Here is a 26,950-nt window from a genome sequence, read left to right as displayed (position 1 = left end):
GGGCCATTGCTTTCCAGCAGAGGCGCACACCCAAGGCCAGGCCAGTTGCTGCCCATGGTCTTCAGCCATAGAAGGAAAACAATTATTCAGGGTCAAACCTGAATTTTTGCTGTTCAGATCTGCAGGAATTTATAGACAAGTAATTTCAACCAGCTTGCAACTTAGATGGTCTTATGTGCTTGGCATTACCTCTTGTGTGTGTGCCCTGCAGTGAAAAGCAAGGTGCTTCCAGGAATCCCTCTGGCCGAGTCCAGTGCATCAGCACTGTCTCACTGACAAAAAATGGAGTCCCACACTACATCATATTTAACTCTGACCCAAGGAAAACACCATGGTCTTTGACTGCATACATGCAAAATATTCTGGCATGATTTTCCAAAGTTCAGGGCAGCTGTAATCCCTGTGGAAATCCATTGAAACTCAGCAGCTCTGGAAAAAAAAGGCCCTTGCAGCTTTAAAGCTGCTATTATTCATTGTCTGTACCTAAAGAACATTTACAAACATAATAAAACTATTATTTAAGATAAAGTATTAATGTTGAGAACCTAGGGTTTTTTTGTGCCACTTCCCATGCATCTCTCCATAGCACTTGTGTTTCCACTATATTAAAAACAAATATAAATTGATAAAGCCAAAGGATGTAAATTAAAACATGAAGAAATAGATAAAGTCAGGGACTTGCCAAATGACTGTGATAAGGCCTGTCCAGTTCAGCTCAAGTGGTAGATTATAATGTGCATTGATTGCGGCCTCCTGATTATACAGAGCCACTAAAGAGCAAGTAAAAGCTTGTTGCTAGAGGATTATAGCAGGTATTTTGGCCATTAACACTGAATTTCCATATGACTATTCATCTCTGTCACAACACTGAGGTTATGTTAATTTTTTATTTGTCTTTCAAGGAATTATGAACACGGTCCATTACATTTCCCAAAGCTGCAGGAACAACTTGTCTGTAGGAGAGAGTTATAGTTCATGGCTGACTCGAGTCACCCGTGCTGTAAGATGAAAAATGAATGCTCCATCTTTGCCAAACAGCCAAAGCACAGCCCTGTGGAGAGGTGAGGCTGAAGCTGGAAGCAACAGGGACTTTCTGGATGGGACCTTCTTGTTCACAGAAGGTCTCCTGGGCACCCAGATGAGTCAGAACTGCTGAATGCTACCAATGCCACCTCAGGTGCCAGCACAGTGACACAGAGATAATGCAGTTTACACACTGGCATGGCAACTCCCCAGTCAAAGATCTGAGTAATGCTACCAGGGGAAAATGGGAGGGGAAAATCGAGGGTCCTTGTTTCACCTGCCCCCCAGTAATGGTGGTGCTGCTTGCACTGAGATCACTGACACCATGGCAGCACAGAGGGGAGGCTGCTCAGGACTTGCTATTCCCCTCATTGCTCTCTCACACAGGGTAGGAGGACAAGTGTCCCCACACTACCATGTACCCCTGTTACTAGAGGTACTTCTGCAAGGACAGAAGGCTTATCCAGTATCTGGAAGAAGACCTAAAACAAGCACTTCATGGCTGCTAATGAGTGATGGCATGACTGTGGGATAAAATGTTTCCTGTGGGGAAAAAACACTTGCATATCACAAATTATCTCTGTTGTGACAGTTCAGTGTCAGTGCTTGAATCACACTATATAATTTAAAATAGCACAGGGACAGCCTGGTACATTATATTAATCAATAATAATAAAAAATAGAAAATATTTCTAGAATTTACTTATGCTTCTAGCATTCCATGACTAGGTCTTCGGTCTAGAATACTTAGAAAATTAGAGTTTAACTGGAATTCAGTCACCATAGTCATCAGTTTCAAGAGTTTGAGATCACCATGAGTAACATCATGTCAGAAAACTATGAAGGGAAACAGCATTCACAGTAGATGTTTGCTGGTTTTCTTTTTTCTTCATTATAATAAGCATATCTAAAGTCTATTCACAGTTCTGCTAAACTAGAAACTGCAAAAATATTTGACAGAATTGTACCACTCTGTAAGCCTAACTTAGAAGTGAACCTGTTACATTATCAATACATCCCAACTGCTGAAACATGCTGTGATTACATACCTGTCCCATCATGGTCTCCTTATACTGTTTTTTCTGTGTTACTTTGATTGGAGGCAATTTTGTCACGGCTGACACCAAAAAATTCATAAGAATGTCCTCACAATTGGCCAGTTGGTCCACCATATTCTTTAGGCTGGCAGGCAGGTAATGAGTGTACAGGTAGTGATAATATCTGAAAAGCAACAGCAGTGTTATTAATACAAGTCACGGGGCTTTCAGGTATCCAGGACATTTCTGTCTCAATTGAAACCTAAGTTTTGTACTCATCTCCCCATACAGCACTTCCTTTCTTTGGTCTCACCCTCCAACAAGAAGGGAAAATCCGTGTCTCATCAGGACAGCAAAGAGTGCTAAAGGAGAAAGAGAACATGTACCTTTTCTGCAACCACGTTGAAGGAAACAATGTGGGCCTAAGTATCAAGATAATGGACAAGGAGGAAGGAGAGCCCCACTGTGCTACAATATGATAGACAACACTGATGAATTCATCCTCCCTATTTTCTTCCCAAACTGTTCAGTTGGAAAGAACTTGCATTAAAACTGCCCTACTACTCTTCTCATTGTTGAAATTATTCTCCTTTGAGTCTGTATCATCCCCTGTGGCCTGTCTTCTCCTTAGTGGGGGGTGTGGATTAGAGATTTCAGAATTTTCTTTTTCTTTAAATGTAGAGAGGACCTTGGTCTGCTGAAGTTCTAACTGCATAGGTTTTCTCCAACATGCTGCAATATGCTGAACTGTCGCACGCCCATTGTACTACATTTCTAGAGTAGCCAGAAGACTTTGCAGTCTGTAGCTGTCAGCCAACACATACCCAGAGCTGGTCTGGAAGTAACCTCCTTTCTGCTATGCTACAGGCCATTCAGCCAAGCAGCTTAATGAATTCGGGAACTCTTTGAAGTATGTAATTCCTGATGTTAAAAAGAGCAGTCCGACTGCCTCAAAACACAAGTGACTTCAAAGAGACCCAACAAGTGCAGTAATGATTACCAGATCCCCAGAGCTCAACCAAGAACTTAAATTATTACCCCATAAAAAGTAGACCCACTTACTATCTTTTTTCCCCCTCCCCAGAAGAATGTTCTTCACACCTCACCCCCTCTTTACTATTATGTTTCATACAGAAGAAGGATAGCAGATGCTCTGGATTCTTACTTGTGGTAAATAGCAGCTCCTGTCAATACCATGGAATAGTCATTAGTCCATTTGGAGGTATACCCCCACCTTTCCTTAGTGTTGTCCCAGAAGTGACTGCGTGCAGGATAGCCTACAATCCTCTCTGGAAAGCTCTGCCAAACTGTAAAGGCAAAATCCACCTGTGGACAAAGGTACAGGCCAAATGAATACTGAAACTATTTCAACAAATGTCAACAAAACAAAATACAACCTTGCCACTTATTCGCAGTTCAAAATCTTGGAACTGTTGCAAAACAGTAATTCTGTGTATTCATCAGTAAATTAAACTGACTGCTTGACATTTTGCCCTATAATTATGCACATTTTAATGGTTCCTGTTAAAGGGAGTCTAGAGCATCACAGCATTACATTAACATTTTCAAGCTTGCCCTTTACATATCAAACCTTTTCAAGTTACAGAAAAAATGGGTGTAGGTGCATGTATTTATACCTTGATGCAACACCAAGGGGTAATGGCCATGTGGTAAACTGAAATTTCTGCACATCTTCACGCATTGCACCTACCATTATAATCACTGTTAACACAGAGCTTGGAAAATCAGGAGTCAAGCACTTTAAATGGTAAAGGCGGCTCAGTGAAAATAAAACAGTCAGTGTGGAGTCCTTTTATATTTTCTGTTTTGAGCCTTCTGAAGACCATGTCAGTCATACTTTCAAGACTGTCAAGATGACCAAAAAGGTTCAAGATATAGCTTAATAAAGAGGAAGATAAAATTCCCATTTAGTTAAATTGCATAGGGAGCCCAAACTTTATGAAAAATGCTTCATATTGTATGAGACACAAGACTATGTCAAATGCTGAAATGCTGCCAATGGCATTTTTTTATTTTATTGTCTTGCTGTAGCTACTCTAATAACTCAAATCTCTGAGAATTGAGAAGTGACAGGACATTGCTACCCCATGATCCTCCCAAACAAAATCTAGTGATATTAGGAAAGGGATGATCTGGGTAGCTTGCAAAAGGATTGTCAGCCTGATATTTGACAAGAGTTTGGTAAAAATATATATGGAAAGATTTTATCAATGGTTGGCAGTCCCCACCATTCAACTTAGATTTTGGAGCTCAAGCTAGACTGAAATTTTTTAAGAGTTATACACAATTCTTATTGTTCTATTCAAACCCAAAAAAAGAGGGCTTTGTTTCTGCACTGCACATTAGGCTCCCCTCAGTACCAGAGGGACCTAAAACTTCGCTCAAAAATGTTTGAAAAACCTTCCAAGAATGCAGTCAAAGTTAAGGGTGTAGAGGTTAGGTAAAGAATAGCTGCTCTGAGAACAGTCCCATTTTTTGTTGATTACTGTCAGACTTCTCACATTTACAGTGTTTTTATGAAACAGAAGAGTCGCACATGGGCTGAAATACAAAGTTAGGGCCTGGTTATTTTCTTTAAAGTTGTTTCAGGAATCTGAGGCCAACCAGAAAGACAATGTGCACAAACCAGTTACCGTTGTGATAGTTCTGATCTCATCCAAATCAATACCACATGAAAGAACTGAAGGGTTTTTTTCTCTATAAAGGCCTTTCCCATAAAACGTGACATCTGTTTTCTTTACAGAAGTCTGAGAATCTCAAACTTTAATAAATAATAAAATTGCTGTACCCAGTGCCCTCTCTTGTGCTTTCAAGTATCTGCCCTTGCACTAGGAAGATGCAGTAAAGCAACCACCCTAAGAGAAAACTCCGTTTATTAGAAAAACCCCTCAGGTCTCATCCTAAGTAATTTCCAGCAGCACTGCCACTCTTGGCTGATCACCAGGAAAACCCAACCAGGCTGGCAATCTCTTAAACCTCTGGATCATGACCCATGCTGACTCCTAATGACTTCCCATGCACACACCCTCTGTGCCTGTGGAACAGCTCCTCTCACAGAACAATCACCCCCTGCTCTGTTGAGAGTGGAAAACCTTTACATACCGGGATCAGACAGTCCAGAGGATGTGCCTGGTGACTGCTGCTCTGAGTGGGAATGTGATTGTCTTTGACCATGTTTCTAAACTGCCTTTTCTGGGCCTTGTAGCTGTGCCACCACAACCCTCCATGAGCAGCTAGTTTCAAAGGAGATGTCACATCACACTGGTGTAAGCTGTACCATGGGGGAAGTGAAGCAATAGAGAGTTCTCTCTTCATGGAGAGCCACCAAGCAGAGCTGCTGGTGGTGGCACCCTGGCAGAGACAGGCTGGAGCTGCAAGGTGGGCTCTAGCAAGAGCTGGCCAGCTGGTTCTGTCTGCAGCACAGGGACCAGGGGGCTCGTAGAGCAAACACCCACTGCACAAACACAGGATCAGCTGTAAGTTGCTCACAGGAGCAACAAAGAAAACAAAGCAAAGTAACAAAGCCACAAAGAAAAGTGTAGGCTGCCTCACACAACAGCAAGTATTTGTGCTTCAAAATGTTTAGGGTAAAACATGGCCAAGTCAAATGAGAAACACTATTTATTTCATATTTCATATGTGTTCCAGAAGCCTGTATGACTCTGAAGTTTGCAGGATGACTAAATACCAGTCAAAACAAAACAAAGCCTCAAATCCTCAGGGAATCCACAGGCTGGATTGCTGTAAATACCCTGTCAGTGCAATGAAGTACCTTAGAAGTGTTACCATGATCCCCAGGGCAGCTGAGATGGGACCCTTCATCCTGAGCAACAACCTGCTTAGGAAGCCCAGCCCAAGGAGAAATGTCTTTTATTGCTTTGGGGTTTCTTTGGGCTGTGCAGGGCTTTGCACACAAGTGCTTTGGCAGCAGCCATATTCTTCCTCATCTAGCAGAAACTACCAAGGTGTAACATTGGCATCAAACAGGTTCAATGTCAACTATTTCTTTCATTTTTGAAGCAAAAGAGGGCTACCAAGGCTATTTCTTTGGCAGTCTAACCACAGCACAACATCTGTACAGGGGAGAAGAGCAGTTGCAATCTCATCCATTTAGAACAAATTCAGTGACATCTTAGGGTATATAGCAGTGACTGAAGACTAATGTTACACATTTCTTCGCTGACATATAAGTACTGGCAGCATCAGTGAAAGATCCTCATCACTGACAGAAATGCATTTTTATGTAGGTGAAGTGGGGAGAGCAGAATGACCAGGGACATGGAGGAAAAAAGGGAAAACAAAAGAAAATCGAGTTTTTCAAGCTATTCCCTGACCATCATTAATAATGTATTTCCCAAATATTGCACTCTATATAAACTGTCATCGGTTTCCCTTGTGGTTCTCAGGAAGAGGTTCTAAAAATCAATACTCATCCCAGTTGTAAAAATTGGTTTTCTACAGTATTTTTCTTTTCTTAGTGCTATCTTGCTCTTGGCACAGACACTCGAGCATCTAAACTAGCAAAGAACTCCAATTTTATGGGCTGACACAATGGAGAAAGAGCATTCCTCAGTGAAATCTGCACCAGGGTGGCAATGCTGTATTTTGGAGTGATAGCAGTCCCTCTCTGCTGACAAGCCTTCCCCCTCTCCCCACACCCTCTACTGATACTGTGGGAGGGGAAGCCACCCCAATCACAAAAGTGAGAGCAGAATATTAAAGCTGACTGCTCTCGGCTGCCTACACCCGCCTGCAGCTATGTTACTAAAATAATAAAGAACGGAAGCACCATATGCTAATGATGAGCCAATTAACCAGGGCGAAAGCTCCTCTGATGGCAGGCAGTGGCAGGGCTGCAGAAACGAGTGCACACCCTAAATCTGAGCAGTGCAGCAGGAAATCTTGTAACATTTGCTCACTGGCAATGGCAAGAGAAGAGCGAACCTGCTGTGCTCAGGATGAGCCCAGGAGCCAAGCAGAGTCCCAGAGACCCTTACTTACCTCAGTGGTTGAAAGCAGAGACCCTTAGCTCAGTGGTTGAAAGCAGAGACCCTTACCTCAGTGGTTGAAAGCAGAGACCCTTACCTCAGTGGTTGAAAGCACGGTGTCCTCATCCAGGCTCAGCACTGCGTCTGTCACGATGTTGTCGTAGGGTAGGAAGCGACTGCTCATAACCTGTGCGTATTCAAGGCAGGAAGGGGAGGAAATAAAAATCACTTGAAGGATTCATTTCCAAGGCAAATACTTAATTTTATTCCTCACTCTTATTTCCTCTTGTCTGAGGTAGGTGGCATATTTCTGTCTGATGGAAAGGACCCTTCAGCTCAAAAGTGAAGGAGTGTCATTTTTGTCACTCCAGCAGTCAGCCTATACCTTCTATCTGAGGAGTAATTTCTGAACAGACCTCCCTCTTTGCAGCAGACTGCTTTCCTTTAGTGACAAACTGCACTGGTCTGTACTGATAATTAGATGTGCCTACAGCTTCTTTGTGGAGGATATTTTCCCTGGTGGCTAGGACTGTCCCTCTGCTCTCCTACAGGGTGTGAGGATCAGAGGTAATGAACGCTGAGAAGGACTTTGCAGCCTTCATAAGCTTACACAGCTGGGAAACCAAACAGCCCAGGCTGTGTGTGAAGGATGTTATAATGCCAGGATGGTGCAACCTTCTCCATCAGAAAAGGAGAACATACTAAAGAACTCAAGCTTTTAAAGCTCAAATCAAGCTTTATCTGCATGAAGAATTATATAGGTATTGTAGCATTTTAAGAAGTCACATTCTTAAATGGCCTTCCAGTACCTGCAGGGAGCCTGAAAGAAAGATGGAGAGGGATGTTTTATAAGAGCATGCAGAGACAGCACAAGGGGGAATGAATTCAAACTGACAGAGAGGAGGTTTAGATTAGGTATTAGGAAAAAAATCTTTACTGTGAGGGTGGTGAGGCACTGTAACAGGTTGCCCAGAGGAGCTGTGGATGCCCCATCCCTGGGAGTGCTCAAGGCCACGCTGCACAGGGCTCTGAGCAACCTGGTTTAGTGGGAGGTTTCTTGGTCCATGGCAGAGGGGTTGGCACTGGATAGTCTTTAAGGCCCTTCCAATTCACACCACTCTATATATAAAAAACCTATTTACAGAATAAGCTTTTTAAAGATATAGCAGATAGTCCTCAAAGTAATAGGAAATAGATGGGAAAGCTGGATCAAAAAGATAACAGCAAGAAATGAAAATCCATATGGTTTCTTTAACACACTAAATAGCACCTTTTGAGAACCCATGAAGAATAACAAGGACACAACACCGTTTGTTTCCCTCATTTACTAAGACAAACAGCCTGGTTAATTACTAGACTTCTTTACCAATTTACTATGCCAAGAGAAAACTTCAAAGGTCAAGCCCAGTAAGAGGAATCCACTGTACAGAAACAGGGACATGGAGAAGTTTTACACAACCCTCCTAATTGACATGGTCAGTTCTACATTCCCTGCAACCTGTTTGGGAACAGGTCTTTGGAATCTATGCCTTGATTCAGAGAAAGATCTGTCTCCATAATCAAGATGTCCACAATGTCTGTCTGGAGACAGACCCCTTCATCACTGTGATGGCCTTGGTGCAGGGAGGCAGGGCTCTGAGGAAGAGGTGATCTGCCTGGGGCTGAGGGTTTTGCTCTGCTTACATTAAGATGAAGCAGAGCAAGCAGGCAGCAGGTGGTGGCACCCTGGCAGGGACAGGCTGGAGCTGCAAGGTGGGTTCTAGCAAGAGCTGGCCAGCTGGTTCTGTCTGCAGTACAGGGACCAGGGGGCTTGTAGAGCAAACACCCACTGCACAAACACAGGATCAGCTGTTCTCATCCCTAATCTTTTACAGATTGTGCAAAAATTTTAAGTAGTACACCAGTCAGGACTTGCCATGTATTTTTTAATAGCTAAAGTACCATTTTGTAAAATGGGTGTTATAATATTTGATTTGAAGGGAAGAGTGAATGTTTGGTAAAGGCAGACCACCATGATCAGCTGCATGGAGTACTGGTGCCTGCCAGCAGGCCTTGGCCAAGTTTGGAGATGAAAAGCAGTTTCTTTGTGCAACTTTTGAACTGTGTTGCTCTGGCTCTGCAAACTCAGTCCAAAAAACCAGCTTTGCACATAAGAAGCCATTGGGAATATGCTGGGATATTAGAGGGAAGAGACTGTCCACTATAAACACACCTTTATGTACTCAGGAGACTCATTTGTAATCTAAACAGTGCCTGGGGCCAATTTCTACAAACATTATAGCACTGGTCAGAGATTTCTCCTCTATCTCACCTCTGCTAGTTTTACAAAAAGAAAATAAAAACACTCAGAACATTCAAAAGGCTCAGAAATCTCTACAACCTTTCTTGGCCCTGCAGCAATTCTCCTGATACTGTTTATGTGGCTAGCTAGGGCCAGAGCCTTTAGCTGCCAACCTTGCAGGGTGTTGTTAATGTGATAAGGAGAAAATACCAAAGACAAAATTACAAATTCAAAATAGGATTGTACAGGCAAAGCAACTAAAAGTTCCCTTTGCCAACACAGAGCTCTGGAGCCAGCTGACAGAGACTGCACAGAGGTCCAGCTCAAATCTGTTTCAGATTCTAGAAGCAAGAAATCTTGCTCCTCTCAGGCCTGCATTTGGAAAGGATTCATCCACTTAAGTGAGTCTTTTCTCATCTGATGGCATCTATTTTCACTTTGTGAAAGTACAAACAAGACATGTGTGTTGCACAGCAAGAGATGACATGGTGATTTTGTTCCCACACAAGTGTTCCAAGCCCCCTTTTTTTTTTTTATGGCAGCAGTACCTCTCAAGTACCATAAAAGAAGATACTTTTCAAAGGCAATTTCTCATTTTTAACTCTGCTTTTGAGTCCATAGCTGACCCCCAAGTCTTGCATGTGACTTAGACTCAAGGAGTGCAGCTGCATCACTACTTTCATGCACCTGCAGAGAGATGGAATCTCCAACGATGGGGTCAGCCCTCTCTGCTGCTGGGGTCACATTTCAAAACTGAGTCCCACCTCTGAATCTCAGATTCAGGGCATTAATTGTCATGCTGATGATTTCTGAGTGCACAGGGCCCATGCATGAAACACGAATCTGCAACTAAGCTGGTACAAAAGGCCAAGGAATAGAAGGGAGCTGTCATTTTGTTGGGAACTACAAAGCTTTCACCAAAGGCGCTGCAAAAATACATTCCCGTCCCATCAGAGAATGCAGGCAACCTTTTACCATGCTCCTCTCCACCTACCTTGCTTTCTCCTTCAATGACTATGACAGGCACAGAAGTGGCAGGCCAGCGGTGTTTGGCTGGGAGGGGTTTATCACAATTCCATAAAACAATAATCTGAAAGAGAATATTGGACCATGATCAAAGACCTTTGCAGCAACGCGGCCCATACTCTAAGGTCTCAGATTTCCAGACAGATGTGTTAGATTCAAATTAGGATTTTCAAAATCCAAGGCAATGTAACAAATCTGCATAAAAATAACACTTCCTACATTGATTTCACCCAATCCAACTACTTACAATATATATCCTCTCTGGTAAATATAGGTTGGGCAGAAACTTGGGAAGTCTCTGTTTCAGCCATATGATACAGATGTGACTGATTTACTGTGGCTCTCATCAAAGGCAAAACTGCTTGTGACACTCCACTGCAAGAGGGTGCTCCTACTGAACTCCCCAGGGTTTTATTTAGAGAAGCCAAAATCCTGGCACTGATGAGATTAAGAGTCACAGCAGAAGGAAGGAAGATCATGTAACAGCTCATGAGGCATAGGCATCCTTTTGCAGTTTGCAGCACACACAATGCTGGTCTTTAAAGTGCACTCATTACTTTACCTGTCTTATGTAACAATGGGTTTAATTACTATCTCTATTCCACTCCCATTATACTCAGAATTTTTACTTCCCATGCATGTAGGTCACAGACCATAGAAATCTCAGAGGAAAGAAACATCAGAATTGAAACAGAGGGCTGAAACAGGGCTGACTCACAAGGCTCCACATTCCCGGCAGAGTGGTTTGTCTCTGCTGTGACTGACAGCCAAACAGTGCTGCTTACCTGTGCACAGTACTGGGACTTGGCTACAGCAACCAGGAGTTTCAGCACAGGTTGAGATTGGGAAACCAGGGGAGTAACTGCGTGGATAACGGCAGTGAATGTGGAAAGAGGCTTCAGACCTGAAGTGAAGAGAGACGTGTTCAGTAAAGACAAAATCGCCCCAGTTATTACAGATTAAAGGACTTTGGGGATGGAAAAAACAATCTGCACTTAATGCAAACCTTGCCAGGTTTTTTTAGGTCATCTCCCTTCCTCTCAGATACCAGATGCTTCAGAGGAGATCACACTTCCCTTTAACTCCCACTCGGCACCTTTAACTTCCACTCTGAAATACCGGACTCCAAAACAATTATTTCCTTTTCTTACTCACTCTTTCCACAGATGTTCTGTTATCTCTCTTTTTCATCCATTTTGTCCCACAATATTGACATCTAGTTTGTTCAGCCAAATGTCTTTCTTGACACAGGCTCTGTTTTGCTGCCTGGCTCTGGATGCTTGATGTTTTTTTACAGATTATCTCCACAAATTCCAGGAGCTTATTCATTTTCCTCAGTTCCATTACAGCCTGTGTCAGATTTTTGCTCTTTCTGGGTTGATTCCTATCCACATGAATCTTCAATTACATCCTGAGCTGATAATTCTGCTTGCATCCTTGCCTTCCATTTTTAAATTTTTGTCTCGCTATGATTTCCTTTTTTGCCAGGAATAACACATCCTACTGGCGCCTACCCTTCCTTACTGCTCTCGACCTTATCTAAATTCATCAGTGTGGGGGTCATAGTTGTTTTTCATCAGAATTAGCACAGAAACCTTCTTCTCCCTTTTTTAACACAGTAACTGTCAATTTTTAGCAGGTGAGCAGTACAGATCTACACAAGTGGGATGGCAGAGGCTGAGCCAAAAGTAGCAGCAGTCTGGTAAGCAGGATCCCTTCAGCCTGGAGGCACATTCGCCTGCAGAACTCATTGTTCAAGCTCTGCTTCAGGAAAAAGCCATGAACCCTAAGCTCTATTCATTCCTTCTAGTGGGATTCATATGAAGACACATGGTATGCAGAGTAAATCCATACCAAGTGTGCACTCCAATAAAAAGTGTCATGGGTAAATTACCACTTTCCCAATTTGCCAAGCAGAAATAAACACAGAAAGCAAAAAGCTATTCCTCCTATGTACCCCCAGGCCATGAATGGGTCAGCAACTCAGGCATTAATTACCAGCAACTGAAAAGTATGAGGGAACATACTTTTTTTTTTAAACAATCTCTGCAAGCAAGAGGCACATGATGCATGTTGATGAGTCAGATGTTACAGTCTACAGTGGGCAGTGAAGACTGAGACAGGATAAATGAAAGGCATCATTAACTAGAAATGAATGGTAAGTCACTTGGCACATGCTACTCAAAGACAAAACTTCAAAATTCCACTAGAAATTCCAGATGTTACTACATTATAGCAAGGATTCACTCACCAAGATTAGCATAGTAGTAAGGAAAATCTCCCAGATATGAGGAATATTGTGGCAGTACAAATAACCCTCCAGGATGTTTGTTCCATATTAAGCTGTTACGTGATATGTGCTTAAATATTCTGTCCTGAATAATCTGGAAAACAAGAGAAATAAAGATTTTTAAATAGACTGTCATAGTCACTGCTAGAAGCTTCAGGGACTCCAGCTGACTGGAATCATCACCCATTCTGCAAAAAGCTGAGACACACAAATTACTAGACCCTCCTCCTTGATCTCTCTTAAAAGGACTCAGAACCTGCACACTCTGACACCACTTCAGCAGCTCAGGCTTTGTGCCATAGGTTTTAGAGCGCCTGATTAGTCTCTCTGGACACAGGGACCATACAATTTATTGCTTTTTATAATTCAAGTCAAATATTTTGTCTATTTGAGTATCTTAGCAGTTGTAAGCCTGATTAGTTCATTGTCAGCTTTACTATCCAGAACTCACAGAAGACAATTATTTGAAGATGGCATTAAAAAGCCAGATAATATTAGGAGATAAGGAGAGTATTCAAAACCAAAAAGACTTTCAGCAAATCAGGCTGCACTAATTATTATTTTTTTCTTAATTATAAAGGGATATTAGCATTCAGATGCATCACTGATTCCACATCTCAGTTCTGCAACAGTTCCTCATTGGATGAAACATGATCTTTTCCCAACTACTGCCTGACTCTATGGGGTGCCAAAACCAGAGATTCTTAGATTTTTGAGATCAGATCAGATTGCTATGTCATCTACTTTATCACCTAGAATACCACAAGCAAAAAAAGAAAAAACAATACCAGGCCATACAATTAGTGTGTATTTATGAAATTACAGTTGCTTCACATGGGATGCCTGATTGCAGGAACAAGAGTGGTTCTTACACTGATGGGAAATCCTTTAAACTTCCTGCAAAGGCACAACAAGATTCAGTGGTGGGAATCTCTAATAGGACAAATTCAGCCTCCAAAGAAGGTGCAACTTTCTAAGTGCAGTACACTCTTGAGCCACATATTCTTACAGATTTGCTTTCCCTTGGAGCATTAGAAGTTAGCAGGTCTGGAGATGGAATGCTGCAAAGGGCCAGTGGGTGGTGAAGGATGAATTTTCCCCCAAGCTGGCTAAGCACGAATGCTTTGCCCTCTTCTGCAGCTCATCTTTTGTTATCTTCCAAGGAGTTTTCCATGTATCTGGCAGTTTATGCAGTGCACAGGGCTTGAGTGCCAAGAACATGTTGGTTGTTCTCACCCAGTGTCTCTGGCCTTAACACAGACGTATCTGGGTGAAACTTCATGTCTCTGAAGCTGGACTGAAGTGTAGGAAAACCAAAAAACAAGCAAAAAGACCCACCACAAGAAGAACAAAAGCAGCTGCTGCACTCTAAGCAAGCTAAAATATCTGTAAGCTCCTAAGTTCAGGGACATTTGGTCAATACATGAGTAAGTATTGCCACAAGCAGCCGTCTTCCTGGAATTTTTGATTGCCATGACAAGAAAAGATTAAAACACCAGTTACATTGTGTTAGACAATCCACTGCTGGTAGCAATACATGTACTGCTAAACTGGGGCAGATGTTAAATGCATACTTTTCTGAATTTTGCCTACAGCCAATTACCATAGCTAATATGCAGTAATTCACTCACATGAGTAAGTTAATTTAACTTTTTGTTTTGGAATAACAGACTTAGGACTGTAATGCCATCACTGACAAGAATGTATGTGAATATTTCTAGTTGAGAAGTGAGGGTATCAGTTGTCAAATCTCCCACATGGCAGTGGGGACAGGAAAAAACACAGAAAATGACTGTTGTTTACCCAACTGCAAGTTATGCCACTAAACAAGAGAGAACCTGGAAAGTATTTTTTGAGTGTTTACCACAAAGCATAAATACTGCAGCTCCTCCCTCTTGCTGTCTCAGAACTGGGGCAGAATTGGACAAGTAGAAGTCTGTAAATTTGCCTAGCCAGGAGGTTTACCCAGGCAGAGGAGTTTTCTGGGCACTGGCAGCCAGCAAGGCTGCGGGGCAAACACAAGGCTCGTGTTCCGCGCCCGGAGCCGGCGCAGCTCCAGCCCCGGTGCCACGGCAGCTCCGGCTGCCTGGGAGCCCCTCAGCCTCCCCAACCTCACCTGAGGGCTCCTGCATCCTCCTGGGGAGCTGCTGAGGTGGTGCACCACAGGAGAAAGTGCAGCACTAATTCATCACTCTCCTGGGCCTACATATGCAACCCAGCTGTCAGGACAGAGGGGGAAAACCTGGCAGAAAGAGAACTAAAAAGTGTAAAAAAAATAACATGGAGGACACAAGGAATTAAAAAGTAGAGTGTACAGTGTTGCACATATTGCAGAGACAGCATTTACCTGGTCTCTCCAATGATGAGGCATGACAAGAAGTTTAATAAGAGAAGAAAGGGCTTAGGATCTCTGGCAACACAGGGTTTACACTTGTAGAGATGTTTTTGTTATTGCTGAGCAGGGCTTGCACAGAGCCAAGGCCTTTTCTGCTTTTCATACAGCCACAGTGTCGAGGAAATTGGGGGTGCCTGGGGGGCTGGGAGGAGACACAGCCAGCATGGGTGACCCAAACTGGCCTAAGGGAAATTCCAGACCAAATGACATCATGCTCAGGATATAAAGTGAGGGGAAGAAGGAGGAAGAGGAAGACATTTGGAGTGATTGTGTTTGTTTCCTCAAGTCACCATTACACGTGATGGTGCCCTGCCAGTGGGAAGCAGTGACTTAATTCCTTGTTTTGCTTCATTTTTTTAAGTAGCTTTTGCTTTCCCTATTAAACTGCATTTATCCCAACCCATAAGTTTTCTGTCTTTTACCCTTCCAGCTCCCTCCCTGACCACACTGGTGGGAGAGTGAGTGAGCAGCTGCCTGGGGCTTGGCTGCTGCCTGGGGTTGAACCACAACAGCCACCAAATGCTGTGAGATGATCTAGGAACTTAAAATGTGATTTAAAGTTTCCAGAGGTGTGCAGAATAAAGGGCTGTGATGTCCTTGCAGACATGTGATTTGGTGAAGACTTTTTCTGTGCTGATATCCTCAGACAGGGACATACACTGGCACTGCAGTTAGTGGGCAAGTGATTATTCTGATGATATCTGGAATCATCAGAGCACTCTGACGCAACAGTAATACAACTGATCACATCCACATACAAAAAAAAAATCCTGCTAGGAATTTACTTCCAGGCATTAGATTTTACAAAGAGGATATACTGCTTGCTTGCAGGTTTCAGACAACAAAAGTCACTCTCAGCTGTATTAATCCTTTCCTAAGGAAAGTTAACATGGAACTTTACTTAGGCAAGTTGAAATGTGAAATGAGTGAAAAGAAAATAATCCCTCTTAGCTGTCTCAAAAGCTTGAGTCCTGAATTAAAAAACAACAACAACAACAACAAAATCTCAAACCAAAATCAGTCTCCCAAACAGATGAAAAAACCCAGAACATCAACACCAGGCATACATTAATTCGTTTCATTAAACTAAATCTTCTGGGAAGACTTTTGTCTTGACTTTGATTTTTCTGCTCTGAGCAGAAACTCCAGCTTGCTGGTTACCCATAAGCTTTAGCTTTAGAGGTTTTGCTGTCCCTTGGGCTCCTGAAGCCACATGGGCCAATGTGTCCCAAAGCAGCACCAAAGACACATGTGTGCACACTGGAACTTGATGTGATGGACACCAAGGCTGTGGGAGCTGTGGGTTTTATGTGCCCTGGAGTTCAGGGCCAGCACAGGCAGGAGAGGGGCAGTGGGAACAGCCATGTGTCCCTGTCCTTTTAGCAACCCCTACCAACAACAGGGCACATGCAGGGAAGGCAGAGGATTCCTGAGGCACCTGATGGACCCTGGGAGCACTTCCGGGAGGCTTAATTAAACTGTGAGCAATGGCACACGGTCTTCCACCTTTGTCTGATCCTGGTGTGGGCTGTGGTAATTATCACTACCTCATCAGTGCTCATGAGGAGTTTGAGGATGAAGAGCAGCTCCCAACAGGTAGCACAGATGAAGACATGCTCTTCTGAGGGCAATGGGAACACTGTGAGGATAGCTATGCCAGGGGCTCTGCAAATGTTCCCTGCCTGATTTTCTTCACTGGCATGGAAAAACCTAAGGGACTGCCTTGCAGCAGCTGGAGATTGATCAGCCATGGGCACTCATTTGCAGTTTTCAGGGAGAAGCAGGTACAGCAGGAAATGTGGAGCCTTATCAACTGTGCATTTCAACTGTGCACAAAGACAGCTGCAATTGCAGAAGCATTAGCATAAGACGACTGCATTAGCACCTATAAAGTGAGCCCCTTTCAGTGGAACAAATGTGTCAAAAAATTATGTGAAAAATTGCAAAACAGTTAGAAAAGAAACCTGCTTTTGAAACTGCAGCTTGGGCCCTACTTCTGAAGAGCCTTTCATCTTTCCCCTGTCTTTCAATTCAGAAAGGATTCTCTCCACATTTGAGATCATCTGTCTCCTCTTTTAATAGCAGTCTAATTATGATTGTCTATTAATAATTTACAAGAATGATCAGGCCTTTCCCTTCTCCTGTGTGTGAAGATAACATACAGAATTTACAACCCCCCCTTTTTCTCGAGCCAGATCAATGCCCCCATCACGAGGCCTCAAAATGTTAAGGAATGGTCAAGAAAGAGCTCTACAGTACCATATTTCCAAAAAGAATTCCAGAAAGGTTTCTTAAGAAATACATTTACTACCAATGACAAGGATAGTGATTCATAAGCCATAAAGCCTTGCAAAGTCAAGATCACACATGACAACTTTCCCATGTGTTGGGTAGCTCCCATTTTTCACCGTGTCAGTTTTCTAATGTGGATTCCAATAATGAAGAAAGTATTTCCTTAGGGGGGAAAACTCATCAAGATGCTGAGCTTTATCCCAGTGACCAATTGCATGTCATGAAAACCAAGGTCTGAAGCCAGCTGAGGACAGGAGTAGTTGGACAGGTATGGAAATCTCACTGCTTGGCAAAGTCTCAGGCAATTTTTACTTACCTCTAGTGTAGTCAATACAATCTTCTCAACTGAAGAAAAATAAGCCTCCCACAAGAACTGTGTCTGCTGTCTAAGTGCTAGGATTTTATCCTGATGGATAGACCTGATTGTAGAAGGAATCTGTAATACAGGATGTAATATAGTCAGAAGCTTTAGAAACAACACAATCTCATCAAATTAATATGCTGCTGACAAGCCCTCTCCTCCATTAGCAGGTTGTACAGCTTCAGCACTCCAGTCCAGTGGAGATGTGTGTCAGCAGTTAAAACCTTGATGTAAAACAAATGAGACACAACCCTTTATAACCTCTGATATTGAATATATTAATTTTTTAATCTGCTTTTAGTTTTTGATTGTTTATGGTAATGAGTGGTGTGGCATAGTAAGGAGCCCCTCCATGCAGCCCTTGTGATTTTCATCCCACAAAACTCTTCATGGACTAGTATTTTAACAACCTAGTACCTGCAGGGGCTGAGAGTCCAACAATAATCCCTACATTCCAAGTATATTAGTGGGATCTGGAACTGCATTTACCACAGCATGGCAACACTAAGTGTCCTAAGGAAAACACAGCAACACTTTAAGTAAGACTCCACTTTTTGGGAGCCCACGGATCAAATTGCATTTTAGTAATTACCTTAGGTGGAAAGAATAACATCTTCCACAACATCTGTTATTCACAAGGGAAAACAGTGCTCATTTTTGCCCTCTTTCCACAATCTACACATGAATTGTTGTATAAGTTGCCTTACAAATAAACCCTAAATTGTCCTGCTACAGCACTTTTCCATTAAAAAATGTAACTGCTCACTAGATCAGAAGGGAAGGGCTTCATGTCTACCTCTCTCACCATCCCCATGTCCTTCTCAAAACTAAAGTGTGTATATGCCATTTTTTAACTTAGGACATTGACCAAGGCCTCCAATACAACTTGGACAATGCAAAGTGACATTATCAAGGGGATTTACTGAAATTTGTTCCAGTGATGAGAGCTAGCCACAGCACTAGAAAGGCATTTAGAATATGCTGCTGCTTTGTGATCATCTTTCTCTACAAATGAACAGTTGTGTTCACACACACACAGCCCAGGTATTTGCTTTTAAAACTATTGACTCAGGTAAAAGATTTATGAGAAATCAGTATCTGACAAGTTGGCATAATTTAGTGGTTGGTCTCGATGAGCTTAGAGGTCTTTTCCAGCTTAAACAATTCTGTGATTTCAGTTAGAAATCACAAAAGTGAGTGATTGTGTCCTTGTGCATTCCAGCTTATTCTGAAGTTTGCCTGCATCCCACCACATTCAACCCTTTCCTGATCAAAACACACTCTGCTTATTCCTAAAATATTCTGAGAAGAGCTGGCAATCATTATTTGCTTTCACGTGTTCCCAAATCAAATTATTTCCCATGAAACCTCTTTCCTGAAGAAAATTTGCAACCTTAAAAATTTACATGTAAAAAATTTTTACAAGAACCACCAAATTCTTTACTTGCAGAGTTTGCAACCAGGTCTGGACACTTTGCCCATGGCTCCACTGGGTGCAGTGTCAGATGGGCCAGTGTTTGCTCTCTCAGCCCTTCAACTCTTAGACCATCATCTTAGAGACACTGCTAATGTAATACAGACTTTGGGCTTATGAGTTAGCACTGCAGCAAGGTGGAGCAGAAGAAAATGGGGTCAGATTGCCCGAGATGCTGCTGTATTTCCCTCCCCTACAGGCCCTTTAAGTAAAAGATAAGTCTTAAGGTAAAATACTCCCTGCAAAGGTAAAGACAGAACCTGAAAACATGTATTGGCACATGTCTAAGAGATCACATCACTATTCATGATGTGCTACAATAAGCAGAAGGATAATAAACATTACCTGTACTGGCTGCACAGATGTGTATTAGTCACACCCAGAAACATTATTAGTAGCAAAGACAGGATTAAAGTCACTTCTTAGTGGCAATACAGCATTTTCTCAATAAACATTTAATGCAATATGTGCAACCTTGTGTAGTGTGTATGCACACGTGTAATTCACCCATAAAATCAACCCCCACTACATCTTATGAAAGGGAATGCTGCTCTGGCTATGAAGGTTACTGCACAAAGTTATCATTTTACACACCATACCATACTCCTGAGTGCCAGCAAACACAGTGTCAAGGTTAAAAAGAGCCTTGATGGAGGCTCTGTTACAACAGCTGGAAAGAAAAATCAGAGCTCCCATTTTAAATGCATTTGCCTATTAATCTACTTGTCCAGAAAGACAGGTGGGGAAAATGATGTATTAATACAAATCCAGCATGATTACATTGGAATTATTAGAACTTTAATAAAAGGTCATTTCAGCAATGAGTAGGGGGGAGGGAAAAACCACCCTGCACAAATAAATGCAGAAAAGCTCCCAGCACTATGATGAGGAGAATATGCAAATAAAAACATCCGAGTTGCTCTCAAACAGGAAATGAAAGACTGTAACATAACAAAAACATTTCCCAGAGCAGACATTCAGGCCCTCTGCCAGTTCTTTAAAAACACTGTTAATAACAGAGCAGTAGCTGTTCAATATGGAAGCAGCTGTGTGAAGTGAACAAACGGCACGTTACCGGAAAACATGAAGATCAGCAAATTATTGTTATTTAAAGAGAGACATAATTTTGCTCAGAAAAAATGTGCTGTCCACAGAAGCAAAAATCAAATGGCCCTTTTATATTTGCAGCTTGTATGACATTAAGTAGAATAGGCACTCCATGCAAGTCTTGCTAGGCCAGCTCTTCACAAATATTTACTTCCTTAGACAAGTAAACAGCCATGTGATGACACGGCAAAGATACTTTGTTTTGGGGTGCCACCACACCGGTACCTTTGAGGGCTTCTCCCTGTGGAGGACACTAAACTCAAGGATCAAAAAAAAAAAAAAAGTTGCTCTTAGTGGCTACTTTGTGCTTATTCCAGATCTTGTGGATCTCAGCCTTATGCTGGACAATGGCACTTTAGAAAAAACAATTTTCCAAGAACTCCTCCTAACGTGAACGTTTCTGCAGAATTTACAGAATATATTTGGACTGTAATACCCACTAACACACTAACACAGCTGAAAAAAACAAAACAACCAAAGTGCATTTAAAAACAAAGCAGATGCTGGAAGTAACAGGAAATTTGTAACTTCTCAGCCCATTTTTGTTCTATGACCTCAAGATTAACTGTAAGTGACAGGAACACTGCTTCAAAAAGCAATGCTACATGGTCCACATATCAGAAAGGGGAGAGATTGTGCTTCTCATCAAATTGTTAGATGATAACTCCTGCCTGAGAAAATACCTGCTTTCCTGAGGATACCCCTGAGAATAAACTATTTTTTAAGGACTGGGGCAGAATCTAACCTCAAATGTTTTCCCATTTCATCCCAGTACCTGGACAGGTCTACCTCAGATTGGCATCCAAGTGCTCCACACCAGAAGAGGTTTCACGCTCTTCGCAAAAATAAAAGTCTCCTGCACTTAAGAATTTGGCCTGGTGGCTGCAATGACCTTCAGGTCAAATAATGTCATATTAAATGAGCTCACAGCCAGCCTGACACAGACAGTCCCTTCATGCTAAAAGAATCTTTTACAACGCTGACCTTTTGGATTCATCTTCCCTGTCCACTGAGATGGTGGCAGCAATGATCAAGTGAAGGCCGTGGTCTGTTCCTTACCTGTAATAACAATCTCTCATCGCCGATGATGGCAGCTTGGTTCCAATCAATCACTTCCGAGAACGGCAGCTCCCATCCATTGCTGAGCATGACCGGGACGCAGGCGGCCTGTGGGCACAGAGCTGCCGTCAGCAGCAGTCCCAGCTCTCCACCAGCACCCTGACCCCCTCTCTGCACCAGCTCAGGTGAGGCCACGTGGCAAAGAACACCAGAAGCCACAGCAGGGAAGCCCAAGTGTTTACAGTTTTCCATTTTGGGCTCATTCATATGCACTGAAAGGTGGGGATTGCATGGACAGTGGCATTTGCAATCTGGTGCTTACGCTGCCAGACAAGGGCAGAACTGTTCAGTGCAGCAGATGAGACACTGGAGAATTTAATACAAAATGATGGCCTTCCTTGCTGCTTTGTGAACCACTTAGCAAGGAGCAACTTCCCCAGTTTTATAGTACGTTAGTGATAACCCTACAGAAAATACAGATTGTATTTAACTCCTCATCACCTTTCCCATGAAGGAGTACATTCTCTATCCTGTTTGGTATCAACTTTCCAAACAGAGGCAACTGCACAAATACAACTCGTCTGTCATCACCTGTCTACAAAAAAAAGAATTGTTGTATGTCCCAAAACAAACAAAAAAACCGCATACACATTTAGTATCCATTTCTTACCAGTATGATCTGTGTAAACTAATTAAACTTTTGTGAGTTTTACCAGTTCTTCTGCACGGGCAGTTTGTGAATACTTAGCAAATAGGTCAGTATTTCCATAAACAAATGATCATCACTATGTTCTGGTCAGCTCAATCTCAACAAGGATCCAAACCAAACACCTTCTGATGAGATGAAATAACCTAGTACCAGAGGATTTTTATCAAACCTGTGCTCTGGTTCAGTTTCTTTTGGATCAAACCAAGCTTAAGTGTTCTGAGTTTGGTCCAGACTAGGGTTCAGGCCTTCGAAAAGATGGTATAAAGGGGAATCTTTCAGACTGCTGTACCTTCCTTGGTAAGATGCATCATGCAGAGCATCTCAGACTGGTCAAGTCTACATTACAGCAGTGATTATTATGTGTAAACAACTGTGATCTTCTGTAAGGAATTACATCAATGCATTAAAAAGCCAACTAAAAACACTTAGTAATGTGTTTTCACGTTTAAAACGTTGCACTAATCGTTCAGCATCACCTGGATCCAGACAGAAACTGGGAATACATCATTATTGGTGAATACTGCTGCTGGCCTGATATCAAAATCCACAGTTGCCTACATTTTATCACTGACCAGGAGCCCACAAGTGCTGTGCAGTGAGGTGCAACCCTTGCTTTCCCCTCCTGAGATGATGTATTTAACAGAAGCTGCATGACTTTGAGCCAAGACAAAAGAGCTGAGGAGTGCTCTTCAGGAGGATCTGAAGTGACTTGTCATCTCATACAAGCTAGTCCCACTTCTTCCTCTGAAGAGACTGGAGAGAAAACAGCACTTTTCAGGCTATTAATCTTCTCTTTAGTAGGAGAAAGAGGCAAGTGACAGTCCAGAACTTGGATCTCAAATTTGATTGCAGGTGTGGGGTTCAGTGATTACACCTATGTGTCCAAGGCATGTAGGGTATCCAAAAAACCCATCAAAGGTGGGCAGACATGACACAGGATCTACTGGAGTCCTTCTGGAGAAGCAGCAGAAAGCTGGTTTCTGGGTACCCTGGGCTTCTAAAATGACATAATACACCTACACTTAAGTACCTGAGTCCTGCTCAGCACTGCAGTGAACAACACTCTCTAACAGTGGCTGGGACATTGTATGGTTGATGATGAAAAGGGATGGGATGTCATTCACTGACAGCTTTACTGTCAATGCTGTGACACTTTCCAAATGGCAAAATAACTCCTGGAGGCAGGACCCTGCAAGGTGTGTTCATTTGCCATTTCACTGAAACCAAGCACCTCCTTCTCTCCACTCCAGCCCCCATGGAAATCCAGATGCCAGGTCCACAGGGAAGCTGCAGCTCCTCACAAAATGCTCTCTATGCCTGACTGAAGATCCAGGATTAGGCTGATGTTTGCCAAAAAAAACCCCTGCCAGACAGGCAGGTGTCAGGCTTGACCACTGTGCTGCCTGGCCACAGGGACTCCAGAGCCCTTTTGTATTGCCTTCTGTGGCTGGCCCACAGTAAAAAGGGGCCCACTAACCAATTTTTTAAAAGGTGAAGGATATTCAGGTGCTGTCCCAGACAGCACACGAACTCCCTGAGATCAGCTTATGTCTACTTTCATGTAAAGCTTCCATCTGGAGCTTTAACACCTCCAGGCCATGTTCTGTGTGTTCAGCAAGCACCACCTCAAAACTGGCAATGCATAAGCAGGTCTGTTTTGGCTAAGTGCAAACAAGAAGCTATTTTCACTGCCCCAGGGCTTACATATAAAGGCCAGTGTCTCCCAGGGGAAGCCTCATAGCTTGACAAAATACTGTTCTTAACCAATCTCTCAGCCTCACCACATCCAGGGAAACCCTTTTCCTGGAGATAGAGCAATCCAACCTTCAGATGAGTTCAGTGCCTCAGCCCCTCCTGGGAAGAAGCTGCCAATTGCTCCAGAAGTATGAATAGAGGCTTTTGCAAAGTGGATTACTGTCCACTAGGGAAATGAAACACATTTCCCTCCTCCCCCCCTCCCTGCTATTGCACACTGAATCACAGCCAGCGTAGCCACTGCTTTAAACTGCAGCTCTTACCTGCAAGGCTTCCAAAAACCTGAAAGAGCCAAGCCTGCGGCCACGGGGAACCAGACAGAAAGTGGCATTGTGCAGCATTTCACGGTAATCATACCTAACAAGAACAGGGCAGAAAAGAGAAAATTCAATTAGCAGTGAGTCCTAGAGTAACTGGGCGTGAAAATGCAAACAGCTGTTGAGACACATCTGGATAAAATCATCCCCAACCCAGACCGTTCAGCACCAGGTTAACTGACTCCCTCCATGCATGTCAGCCTCCTCCCTGGCTCCTTTCTGCTCATCCTCAGGAGCAAGCACCGTGGGAGAATGCTGGGGAGAATGGTAATGAGATTGATAAGGAAGGAAGTCATTTTGCCTTTGCAATAATGAGCCAGTTCTGTATAAACAGTGCACGACTTCCAAGAACAAACTCACATTAAATATTTTGATACCCAAAGCATTGTTGCAGTACTTCTGTGACCCTGATTTCTATTCAGATTTAGTCAAAGCCATGCGTATCTGTGTTCACAAGAGGTTTGTACAAAGCAAAAAAATATTCAAGCTATGCCAAAGAAATATTTCCTTATCAAGCAGGCACTAAAAAAGGGATGGGGGGATACAATGACTCACTTGGTGGTTATTGTTAAGTGTGGAGAGAAGAATATATGAGCAGATTTTGGCAATTAATCACATAGCTGCAATGATCCATGCTTCTCTGAACTAAAGTGCTGATAGACACTTCTGGGGTTTTTTTCCCAATTACATCAACCACCAGGAAATCATTCACCAAAACCACACATCAAATCCCAACAGCTTCCCGCCTGTTATTAGCAAATTGTACTTCTGACAAGCCCATGGCACTGTCAATGGCATTGACCTCGTCTGAGTCAAAAGGATCCAGACTGAACACCCTCCTTTCTCCAGAGTGTCCTGGACTCTGCACACGGGTGCTATTTTGACAGCAACTTGTAGCAATGAATTTTTTTGACACCAGTAGTCGAATTTTACCATGTCTTGCAGGCAGAGCAGTTTTTTTTGCATGTGTGTCTATGTGCACACATATACATATATACATGATTGTATTTTACATACAAAGAAGTTAGGATCTATGTTTGTGTTCTCACACAGGCCAGACAGATGGGAGTAAGCCAATTTTCAATTATAAGCTCTGTCTTTAGGAAGAGACATCTTGCAAAGGCCCATTTGCTTAAACAAGCGTGTATAGCTAATTTGCACAAGAAAAGGTCACTGTGAATGGATTAAGATTATCTCCACTGAGAGTAAAATAAAACCCCTCATTGCATTAATTAAAACTACAAAACAGACTTCAAAGTCCCTTTTTTCTTTTGGATCCTATCTCAGCTTTGGTTAAAATACATATATACATATTCTATCTGAATGGCAGCTATTTATTTTTCTCTGTGTGGGATTGAGATTGGCAGCCATGTCCCAGCTTCACCAGTCAACACTGATACAGCATACAGGAGAAAATACTAGAACTGGAATACAAAACCCTCAAATTTTTAAAAAAGTTGCCATTTTTAAGCATTCCTTTTTTACATATTGAGAGGTCTGAGGCTCATTGCTTTTACTGTGTATTGTAGGACAACAAAATTAATAAATACCAAAAATAGAATACCCTGTAGGGCTAGAATACACCAGGCAGAAGTTCCCCATCATTGGCTAGATAAAAAAGTAAAATCCTGTTAATACCCTGGAATGCAACATTATCCACAAAACATTGATGGCAAAACCAGAACAGAAAGGAAAGCAGAGAGCAAGGTCACTGCAAGTGAGTCTTTCATATCCCAGTGGCATCCTATACTGGGCATCTTTTCTTTCATATCTAACTTGCTGGTATTAGGATAGATTTAGAAAGGGAAAAAAAAAAAAAAGAGGATTTTGTTAACCATTTTCCACCTCAAAAAACCTCAATTTTCCACCAGTTAGCATCTTGCTCCTATTTTTGAGCCTTTTAAAACTTAACGTGTGATTTATTGCAGAGGTCTGTAATAGCACAGTTCCTGGTCATCAAGCAATTTATCTACATCATATGTACACAGAAAACCCCACCCTAACTTTGTATGGACACAAAATAACTACTTGCTTCAGGGAGGATCCACAAAACCAGAAGGAACAGATCCAGAGTAAAGTAATATCCATCAAGAGCTGCTGAAGTGAACGAATCACAGCAGAGATTCTATTGAACAAATTTCCCTGCAATTTCAACCAAAATGCTCTAAGGTGACTCAATGGGATCTTTGAGCTCAGTGATAAGGGACCCATGCCCACTTTAAACCCCTCAGAGACCACTCTGGGATCAAGCATCTATTTGAAATTTGCAAACATGAAGTGCTATTTCTGCTCCTAAGAGTCCATGGGTAGCATGCCAAGCAATAGGAGCACTCTGCCTTAGCTGGAAGACAGAAGATGGCCCAGGATGTTTAAATACAAATTTGGGAACACTTTTTGTGCAATACTTGTAACCAGCCCCAAACATTTCTGTCAGGCTTTGAGGCTTTGTAACTGGAAGCATCACTTACAGAGGAAATAATGTACATGTACCAAACAGTATTTCAGAGTAAAACTTGCAGCAGAGACCATTTCTTTTTTTTCTTTTTTTTTTTTTGGACTGCCAGGCAGCATTTGGAAGAGACCTTTGCCACAAAAACATCACTTGGTAAATGAAACTCCAGCCCACAGGCCACAGTGAGGACAGAAGGCTCAGGGCAGTTTTCACTTTCAGACTCCTTCCCATTCAGCCCAGAGAGAACCATGCACACAGCAGCAGATTTGATTTTTGCCAGCATTCTGACAGGAACTGCAAAACGTTTATGTACATTTTTCACCACATAGTAGAAAGCATACAGCATTACACCTGAAAGCATCT

At 42.5% G+C, this 26,950-nt stretch overlaps 1 protein-coding gene across 1 annotated transcript in view; it reads right to left on the bottom strand.

The window, feature by feature from the left end:
* EXT1 (exostosin glycosyltransferase 1) overlaps positions 1–26,950 on the bottom strand; it is a 181,827-nt gene that overhangs the window by 5,955 nt on the left and 148,922 nt on the right. The window contains exons 2-10 of the mRNA XM_058025315.1: positions 24,082–24,175; positions 21,355–21,462; positions 17,670–17,789; positions 12,628–12,760; positions 11,162–11,280; positions 10,345–10,440; positions 7,167–7,256; positions 3,226–3,386; positions 2,073–2,244 (exon numbers count right to left, since the gene is read on the bottom strand). Coding sequence (XP_057881298.1) covers positions 2,073–2,244; positions 3,226–3,386; positions 7,167–7,256; positions 10,345–10,440; positions 11,162–11,280; positions 12,628–12,760; positions 17,670–17,789; positions 21,355–21,462; positions 24,082–24,175 — 1,093 coding nt within the window. The remainder of the gene's footprint in view (positions 1–2,072; positions 2,245–3,225; positions 3,387–7,166; positions 7,257–10,344; positions 10,441–11,161; positions 11,281–12,627; positions 12,761–17,669; positions 17,790–21,354; positions 21,463–24,081; positions 24,176–26,950) is intronic.

This window comes from Melospiza georgiana, chromosome 1 (assembly GCF_028018845.1).
Source record: "Melospiza georgiana isolate bMelGeo1 chromosome 1, bMelGeo1.pri, whole genome shotgun sequence".
In the NCBI taxonomy this organism is placed as follows: Eukaryota; Metazoa; Chordata; class Aves; order Passeriformes; family Passerellidae; genus Melospiza; species Melospiza georgiana.
This window is presented reverse-complemented; position numbering and strand designations above follow the sequence as displayed.